This window comes from Etheostoma spectabile, chromosome 24 (assembly GCF_008692095.1).
Source record: "Etheostoma spectabile isolate EspeVRDwgs_2016 chromosome 24, UIUC_Espe_1.0, whole genome shotgun sequence".
NCBI lineage: Eukaryota > Metazoa > Chordata > Actinopteri > Perciformes > Percidae > Etheostoma > Etheostoma spectabile.
In genome coordinates this window covers 3,136,758-3,146,711 of record NC_045756.1, presented here as the reverse complement: position 1 = coordinate 3,146,711, position 9,954 = coordinate 3,136,758, and the positions used below count along the sequence as shown (strand labels likewise).

Here is a 9,954-nt window from a genome sequence, read left to right as displayed (position 1 = left end):
CAACTTTAAACTGACCCGAAGACGACTCTGCGCCCACTGAACATTTAGCAACTTGAGCGGATAAATTTATGGATTATGAATCCTCTTCATAAAGATCCATTAGTATTGATTTCACAAAAACACCGGTCTTCACAATATAAAGTTAAGAGGGAATGCTATTTGTTTTATGTAAGGCTTGAAATTTACTTAAAATGATCAGGAAGGATATTTTGGAATGCATCTTCATGACAAGCATTGTTTTCTTTGGAAGTGCACTTGGCCATAGGTAGCAATAATGGAAATGATTGTGATAAGTTGACTTCTGTTCTGCAGATAATTAAATGGTATACCGGCCACAACAATAATATAATGAAAATCTTGTTTCAAATTAGGCAGTAGTAGAATAATCGTGTATCTAATTGATATTTGTAACATTCTTACTGTCACTGTGATTGTTTATTAAAGTACTGCCTCGAAATGTGATATTGATTGGCGTTGTTGTAGTTCCACACCAATTTTAAAAGAATATTTAGATTTCATTTAGAAAGCCCAGTACCATATTAGATTCCTGTAAAATTTAGCCTGGTAATATTTTGCGTAATAACACTGTAATTAATACAAATATAAAACTAGTTAGATTTTTTCGCCCCCCAGAAAGGTCTAAACAATTTTATCCTGCAATAGTTGTGTGTGATCTCTAATTCATTTTCTGTCTATTGGACATCAGTAGGCCAAATCCCACTCTAGCCACACCTCTCTGTGTTCGCTTCCAATACACACACACTGAATACAAGGCCCCGCTGCTTGGATCGGGTTAGGGTTATCTATTGGCTGAGCAAGCTGCCTGTGTCCTGACCTAAACTTCATGTGATTGGTCGACGTAACCATCAGTCAAGACAGTTAGCAGCCAAGATGGCGGCAGCTAAGGGTAAAAAGATAGCTTTTCATCCAGAAAGATGACTCGGTGACCGTTTATCTGTATTAAACTATTGGGCAAAGTCTCTGATAAGTCACTGAAGTACCACGCCGGATTACTTAGCTTCTGGAAGGGCTACAATGGCACTCAAGTCCGCTTTGAAACGGCAAAGCTGTTAGCTAATCAGGCTAAAAACACAGCCTGCTACTAGCAGTAGTGGAATAATTTGGGACATGCCATGTTGGTAGATAGAAATAATAGGTGAAGGTACCCACGCTGCGCCAGCTATGTTGGAGAGGTCTGAGTGGGAACCAATGCCAGAGTAAAGTAAGTATGACATATTTTGGAAACACCAGACATATTTTCTGAAATAAACAAGTAACACAGCCGTTGTTTTGTTGATCTGTGTTTAGAAAGAAGTGGGTGCAGGAGCCATCATCTTGCCTCGGCGGCAGTGCTAGTAGACTACTTCTGGCGTCTCTTTGGTCTTGCTGACAGTCACGAGTAGGTTGGTTTGTTCAGGTCAGGTCCTTTACATCTTTTCAAGAAAAAAGCCACAGTATAGTATGTCTAACAAATGATAAAAAGCCATAGTATAGTATTTCTAATAAGTAATTAAAAAGTCATAGTATAGTATTTCTAATAAGTAAAATAAAAAGTTATAGTATGTCGAAAAAAGTGATAAAAAGACATAGTTTAGTATGTCTAAAAGTGATTAAAAAAGACATAGTATGTTGAAAAAGTGATGAAAAGACATAGTATGTTGAAAAGTAAAACAAGTCATAGTATAGTATGTCGAAAAAAGTCATGAAATGCCTTAGTATTGTATGTTGAAAAAAGTGATAAAGGTCATAAATGTGTGTCTAAATGTGAACAATAAAAACAACTTCTAACTAGTGTCTTGTCAAGCTTTGCATATAGCTCAGCAAGATAAGGTGAAGGTTAAAGTCTCAAGAAGGTTGAGAGTTCAATCACTCTGAGGTACTATCCATTTTCAAAATGTAAAACTGGAAAGGAAAAGTCAAGTACTCTAAACAGTAGTATGATCCAATAGATCAGAGCGCTCAGTGTGATGGAACGCAGGGACAGACGGGTCACGGGTTCAATCCTCCTGACAGACTATTTATTTAGTGTGTGTGAACAATAAATAATAAAACAAAACAATGAAATGTTAGAGATATTTGTCTTGACAGCTTTTCAACGTCTCTCCTCTGAACTGTGAATGGTAAATACAACTTCCAACCAGTACAGAGTATCAGATATATAGCTCAGTGTGGTAAAATGCTGATTAGAGAACCTATGGTCGTGAGTTCAATCCTCATGAGATGTAGACATTATGATGAGGTGAAACACAAAGTACCCCCTTGGGAGGTTGGGTTAGTGTCATGGGGGTGGGGTTAGTGTACTGGGAGGTGGGGTTAGTGTTCTGGGGGGCGGGGTTAGTGTCATGGGAAATTCCCTTCCAAAGCCCAACTGTCTGAGTACCTGAAAAAATACTTAGAACAGTTGTGATTAGGAAAGTACTTAACAGTAATATGTGGGACCAGGACCTTGGTGTCCTGGGTAAAAGTCCTGAGTTGTACTTATAACACTTAGAGAATAAAATTATTGTTCCAGTTAGCAAAAGGTAAGGCCCGCACAACCCCTTTGGGGTTGCGCGGGCCCGTATACCCCTATGCCGCCCCCTTCGGGGGCGGCATAGGGGAAGAATCTTGCCAAACCACATGCCGCCCCTTCGGGGCGGCATGTGGTTTGGCGACCACATGGAGGTTGCTGCCTACCTTCAACAACAACAACAACACAGTATACTCTACAACACCAACGTAGTCTACAACTGGATGTGAACCCCGTTCCCTGGGTGAAGGGCTGCAGCACATTCGACTCCGCCGCCACCTCTGCCACCACCTCCTGCAGTTACAGCGCGCATTTAACATTGACTATTGGGGGGGGGGGGGTTAAGGAAAGAAAGAAATTTTCTGTGAAATTTTGACTATGAACCAGACTATGAGGGCGATTGAACCCATGACCTATGGGTCCTCTAGCCAGCGTTCCATAACTCTGAGCTATCTGGTGTGATACTCTGAAGAGGTTGGAAGCTGGATTGATTGTTCACATTTCAGTGAGAGGAAGTTGAAAAACCTTCAAGCCAAATGTGGAATTGAGCCTTTACTCCAGATGTTAAATCAGCACTTCTTAAATTGCCTGTCAGGGTGATTGAACCCACGACCTGTGTGTCCTCTAACCAGTGTTCACACTGAGCTATCTCATATTTAGCTCTTGAACCAACAACCGTCAGAACAGTCATGGGTATTTATCAGCTCATGTCATCTTCATTATTTCACAAAGGTTGGCTAGGTGGTCGATGGTATCACGGAAACGTTCGTTTGGATTTTCATCGCAAGCTTTTCCTAAACCACGAAGAAATGATTGGGAGAGTGGGGTGAGTCGATAACTCGTCAGACTGCTCAGGAAACCAGGGTTCGCGCCCCGCGTGTCACAAAATGCAGTAATAGTTCAAGACCTGCTCGCTGCCAGCGTATGTGCAACCACTTAGAACAGGAAAGAGGTTAGGAAAGGTAGTGCAGGGATAGAGATTAGATTAGATCAGAGAAGAGTAGAGATTAGAGTAGAAACTCAGAAGAGTAGAGACAGAGTTGGGAACTAGACAAAAGTCAAACAGAGACAAATGTCAACTTTTATCAACTTTTATGGCATGTACAGTGTAGAGAGTACATAATACATACTTCCACTATTACTTACTTTTTTATTTAAAAAAAAACCATGACATACAATACTCTGCCCTCTGCACTCATCTGGGGAGAAAAGGAGAGTGTATTGGATTATTCTGGTTCAGTAAATTTCTTTTTCTTAAGGAGGAATAAAAGACAGCTGACACAAAGACAAAGGGCGTAACAAATGACATGTGTGATACATTTTAATATTAGGGCTGCAACCAGGGGGAAAGGAGGCTGCTGTGCTGCGATGCTCTGGATTGGTTACTCTGCTTTGAAAAGTGCTCTTATGAATATAATATGGTACAATAATCATACACATTCTGCCTGCATGGCTTTTACTTTAGATACTTCCTGTACATTTAACGTAGAAAACATCTTAAAAAGCAGTCAAATGAAAGGTTTGAAGAAGATTACGCATAGACTAGTATAATTGTTATTGTAATCTATTAATTTATAATAAAATAACGGATGTAGCCCATTCTTCTGCATAATCAGTACTTTTACTTTTGATACTTTAAGTACACGTTGCTGAAAATACTTGTGTACTTTCAACTAACTCACATATTTATATATAACTATATATATATATATAACTCACATATCTGAGTTTCTTTACTCTGTGGTTTTGCTTCTTTTACTCAACAATCTGAATAATTATCCACAAGTCATAGAGTAAATTGTTTAAGTAAAAATAAAAAAATTGATTGTACATACTTTTATTCAGGTAATATTTCCAATGCAGGACCTTCATCTGTAATATTTGAGTACTTCTACAGTATGGTATTCCAGTTTTGCTAAGTAAAGGATCTGAATACTTCCTCCACCGCTGGTTTTAGTCTTTACTTCTCCATGTAGCCCAGCATGTAGAACTTCTATTCATTAAGCCATGTTTCTTTGTACAGCACAGGAGACTGATGTGGTTTTGTTTCATTTCACACCAACAAGGCAGGTTGAACGGTATTAAAATCCTTCTGTATTAAACATTAAATATCTAAAATTAAGCAATAAGAAACTAAATTGTAAATAATAAAAAAATAACAATACATTAACATAAATGGTCTTCAATTAAAAAGTTAGTATATTCAAACTAATTATTTATGAAAGCATTTTGTTTGGTTTGAGACTGATATGTATTCAACATATATATTAAGGGTGAAGGTACGTCATCGTGACGTAGGTTGTGTACACGGAAGTGGATTGTGAGTGTGCAGGCTAGCTCCATGGCTTTCATTTACAGCCTGTTAGCGGCACTCAGCGTTTAAACAGCAACACCGGGTAGAAGTCTGACGTTACCAACAACACACAACTCGTTACGTCACTTACTAAATGGTGAGCCAGGGGCACGTGCGGGCGGTTAGCGAGGCTAACTGAAGACATGTCTGCAAGTTACGCAGGAAGAGGACACGTCCGAGATGTCTACGAGCCTGCGGAGGACTCTCCTATTGGTTGACGCCTTGGAGAAAGACGCAGACAGGCTGCAGTTGATGACGTCAGGCACATCTCACGTGGTTCTCCTGATTGCGTCATATACCTCCATTAGTTCACCTGAACAGGACTGCTGGATGTTTAAATGTTCTCTGCAGGTTGTAGCCCGTGTGCGCGCGCGCGCAGTTAGCCCTTCAGCTCTATATCCGAGTTTAATAAAACATTGCCATGCCCAGCCAGTAGAACCTGTTGTAAATGCATATGAAAAAAAACTCATACACAAACCTGGACTCACGTCAGAACTTTATACCATCAAAAACAAATTTAAGTGTATCTCTCTCTCTCTCCCCCCCCAACATACTTTGAAAGCTTCACTGCAGTCTGTCATATCACACAAGTCCTTTATATTCTCATTTCAAGTATTCACATGCTTTAAGTGCAAGGTTTTTTCTTTAAGGATAGGGTTCCTTTCTTTCCATTTTAGGAGGTTTCTCCTGCATCACTCCCGTAGGGAAGTCTGTCCATCCGTAGGAGCTAAACAAGCCTGGAACTGTCCCGAATAAACCCTCTAAAAAGATTACAACTCTGAACTGACTGGAAAACAGGAATATTATTGTCTGCAAGGACAGATGTTAAGGACTGAGGTGCTCGTGAAGTACTAGTAAAATTGTAAGTAAATAAAACAAATGCCATACCAAAGACAAAACACCACCCCACCCCACCCACCCCGTGTAAATATAATTCTAGCAGTGGTTAGAGTGCAGATTTTGACCCTGTTGAAATCACCAAACAAAGATTTATAAAGTGTTTATGCAGCACTTGACATAAATGTACAAATTGTAGTAATGCATTTGAAATGTAAGAATCAAAACAAAGTGCCAAATAATTTTAACCAAAATTAATTTACCACTTCAGATTGATACCTGAGCTTCCTGTAAACTGAGTAGGAACAATAAAAAAATAAATCAATATTTATTACCAAGAATCTAAAGGCTGAAACAAAACATTAGTCAACAAAATTACAGAAATTAATGCTGCTGTATAATTCCTTACAGGGGGAACAAAATCATGTGCAATGTTTCCTGTTTTTTTTTTTTTTTTAAAGGCAACTGGCTAAATCTACACACTATCATTGATCAAATTAGCATTTGTATAAACAAAATAAGGCACAATTTAAGGATTATGCAGCCATTTGAAAGCAATTTGTAAGGCATCGGTGTACTGAGCAGCAAAGAAGATAAATATTAAGCACTGAAAATAAATAGTGATTTCTTTCAACAGTTTCACAGCAGTGATCTCCAAGCTCTCTCGGCTTGAAGAAAACAGCATATTGTGCGTATGTTTGGCTCAGCCATTCATGGCCCAACTGAGCCTCTTCAGCTCCTGTCTCCTCAGCAGCTGGGGTGGTTGAGGCCCTTCTGTCGGCCCCTGTGTGCGGTCACCAGAGGCTGGAGGGGCGCCGTACAAGCCCGGGCACTTTCTCAGGACTTGTTGCAAAGTAGCGAGTCCGAGCCTCCCCGAGCTCACAGAGCCGTCTCAAAGATAACCAGGTTACCGTCTGCTGTTACGGCATGTCCGTTTGCTATGCTGGGATGGCTTCTGTTGTTGTAAACCTGAAGAAACATGTTTTTCAAAGTCAGAGTCACTTAAGAGAAAACCTTTTCATATTTTAAAATGCATCTATAGAAAGTAAGACGGTAAAACTCACCCGTTTGGCTGCTTCTAGCAGAGCTGCTGCCTCCTGCTTGCCAGTCTGCTGCACCATTTTGTAAAAGATGCCATCTGGATCTTGAAGCAAGGTATAAGGCTCATCATAGGCATCAATTTTCCCTGCATCTAGAACCTAGAGACAAATACTTTTCAGCAATTATAAAATATCCGTTTGTGTGAGAATCTTCCCCCCCCCCCCGCTTCCAGTCTTTATGCTGAACTAAGTGACTCGCGGCTCTAGGTCCATATTTAATATGGAAGCAGCTGTTGCTTCTCTGCCTGCATTTATTTCTGTTGTACTGCTGAAACAATGGAATTTATCCACCAGGGATCAACAGTTGAACATCTTGAGTGTAAACCCCATGCTTTAAAAATGTGAAAAGGACTCTACTAGAATCTACGAGTAAGACAACTCACCAGTATTCTGTCGCTGTCTATGATGGTGTTGAGGCGATGAGCGATGGTGAGTACGGTGCAGTCTCTGAACTTGTCCCGTATGGTTTTCTGGATCAGTTCGTCTGTCCTACAGACACACAGCACATGCATTAAAGATAGGAATGCATTTTTGGACAATGCTATCTTATAACTTTAAACACTTTTTAACATCCTATACTATGATTTGTTATCATTTTTTCAAGATACTTTACAAAGATTTTTTTGGAACAACTTTGACATACTATGATTTTTCACGACTGACATACTTTAATATGACTTTTGTATAATTTTTTCTGACATACCATTTGTTTTTTTAAATACTTTAACATACTATAGTATGACCCATTGACACACAATACCAGACGGCGCGTTAGAGAGAGCGGAAGCTGGCATCACTTTACTTGTCCAAGTAGCTAAGGGCAGTGTCACTGTGCTGATCAGCTTTTAAAAATATTACAATAAGATCGAAGATTGTGTACTGTAACTTATTTTTTGCAGTCTAGACAATAGTATCGGGTCTTGTCACATCCCGAACAATAATCTATTCTCTCTCTCCTTTAAACCCAGATATGGACCGTCAGCGTGTTATTGAAGTTCATGTTGTCCCCGGGGCCGACAGCAGTGAGGCAACAACTTCTGCTGGGGTAGGGCCAGGGGTGATGGGGTGCTCTCTGCACATACTGCCAATTAGAGTTGTGTCAGCAGTACCTAGGGTCCACGTTGGCTGTGGCCTCGTCGATGACGAGGATGCGGTTCTCCCTGAGGATGGCTCTGGCCAGACACACCAGCTGCCTCTGGCCAACGCTGAAGTTGGAGCCCGACTCGGCCAGAACCGTCTCCAACTTCCCCGGCAGCTCCTCCACCACAGACTTCAGCTGCACCTGCAGGGAACATCGAGTGAGTTTTTGCCTGACTCACGCAACAACATGAGCTAGAAACTCCACTTTTGGCGTGTGCTGATTGGATACTAGCCTCCTCCAGAGCCTTCCACAGGTCTTCATCACTGAGCTGGTTGAAAGGGTCCAAGTTCTTCCTCATGGAGCCTGTAAATAGCACTGGGTCCTGGAAAACAAAAAGTAAAAGTTAAGCAGCCATGACACCATCAGGGTCAGTAGCACTAGTGTTGAAGAAGATGTCACTTGTTCTTTAAAGCGGTAGCTTCAGACAAAGAAAGCAGTATTGGTATCTTTTCCCTTTGTCTAAATACTTGCTTCTCCTTATGTGATGTGCGTACCTTCCTGTCCCATTCAAGACACTGGCACTTGCCTACAGTGCTGTGAATGGCTCAGACCATCTTACATTCAGGACAGGGTCAAACCGTCCACTACGCTGTGCTACTGACCATATGCTTGCTACTTCCTCGTTGGAAGCATAACAGCAATGGTCTCCTTAACGACAGCCACCACTCTGACACACACCCCTGGATTAGCAAAATACACAGATTCTGTAAACTCAAGATAGTATCTCAGGACCTTTCATATTGGATCAAATACCTCAAGATTACAATGTCAGCCGTTATTTCAATGTGTCAATACATTTTTATTGAACACAGTTAAGTAAAAGTATCTGACTTGGTTTTGGCGGTAGCCAGTATTTTAGGACTCGGAATAGGGCCCACACCCACACCCACACCCACACGTTTGGAATTGTAGTATGCTACTTAAATGGCCTTGTGAATTGACTGTTTACTGCAGCCAAAAACTGGGGAAATAGGAGTCTCTGCAGCACAGGGTTGATTTTCCATGTTTGACCCATGCAGCACCTCTGTTCATATCAGTGGGAGTCTTTGTAGGTCTTTCTAACCTGACCAAGCATATTTAACAAGACTTTCTGCTTGGTTGGGATTTTCTGCTACTGAACTAAACAAACAAAACTGACATTTTGATCCTTTAACTTCCTGGTACTTCAGTCATACACTGTTTCCCCTCTGCTATCTACCTGGGCTACAACGGTCAATGTCATACAACAAGCAAATCACTGGCCTTGTGTTAGCCTGTTGTCTGGTTAAAGTGCTCTCTGCAAGTGTCACGTCAGCTGATGTTTACCTGAGGAATGATTGAGATCTTCTGGCGCAGGTCGTGGAGGCCGATCTCAGAGGTCAGAACACCATCGATGTAGATCTTCCCCTGAGGCTCGGCCAGGCGGAAGAGAGCTGAGACCAGAGAGCTTTTCCCAGCGCCTGTTCTACCCACTATACCAATCTGACACAAAGAAAGGCAGAATTTTGGTTTAATAATATCAGATTAAGGTTTAACGTGGAGCTGAATGAGCAGTCTTCCTTCATCTGAAGAGAACGATGTCTGACCTTCTCTTTGGGTCGGAACATGGCTTTCAGGCTCTGCAGCACTAGCGGTCCATCGCTGCTGTAGGAGAAGCTGACCTGGTCAAAGGTCACCAGGCCTTTGCTGGGCCAATCAGGAGGAGGCCGCTTCTGGGTTTCCCAGGGGGCCTCACTCTCCAGTTCAGTGTACTCCACCACTCTCTCGACCGAGGTCATCTGAAGACAGTCGAGATTAGGGCTGACTGAGCGATTAATCAAATTTAGACCGACATAGCAATGTAATACAATAGATCATTTAAAAAAAAAAAAAAAAAATCTACTTTCTGTGATCTGATTTTTTTTAAATCAGAAACCCCATCTCCAATATTATTTTATTTAACACATTAAATTGAACTGAATAAAAAGCAACATTGAAAGAGAATGAGTTACATTTTAAAGAGTATTTTTCTACTGGTACTCTCAGCAAAAAAAAA

The 9,954-nt window shown here is 41.1% G+C and overlaps 1 protein-coding gene and 1 long non-coding RNA gene across 3 annotated transcripts in view; one reads left to right on the top strand and one right to left on the bottom strand.

Annotated features, from left to right (window-relative positions):
• The first annotated feature begins 785 nt into the window (after positions 1 to 785).
• On the top strand, positions 786 to 1,497 carry LOC116673861 (uncharacterized). Its single transcript, XR_004327891.1, has 2 exons — positions 786 to 1,222; positions 1,309 to 1,497. It is a non-coding gene; the product is annotated as an uncharacterized LOC116673861 (long non-coding RNA).
• A 4,800-nt stretch (positions 1,498 to 6,297) lies between these two features.
• Positions 6,298 to 9,954, bottom strand: part of abcc4 (ATP binding cassette subfamily C member 4 (PEL blood group)) — a 26,962-nt gene continuing 23,305 nt past the window's right edge. For both annotated transcript variants that reach the window (XM_032506113.1, XM_032506114.1), the window contains 7 exons: positions 9,506 to 9,697; positions 9,246 to 9,401; positions 8,173 to 8,262; positions 7,909 to 8,081; positions 7,183 to 7,288; positions 6,764 to 6,898; positions 6,298 to 6,668 (listed from right to left, as the gene is read on the bottom strand). In XM_032506113.1, coding sequence (XP_032362004.1) covers positions 6,579 to 6,668; positions 6,764 to 6,898; positions 7,183 to 7,288; positions 7,909 to 8,081; positions 8,173 to 8,262; positions 9,246 to 9,401; positions 9,506 to 9,697 — 942 coding nt within the window. In that variant the 3' untranslated portion in view covers positions 6,298 to 6,578. The remainder of the gene's footprint in view (positions 6,669 to 6,763; positions 6,899 to 7,182; positions 7,289 to 7,908; positions 8,082 to 8,172; positions 8,263 to 9,245; positions 9,402 to 9,505; positions 9,698 to 9,954) is intronic.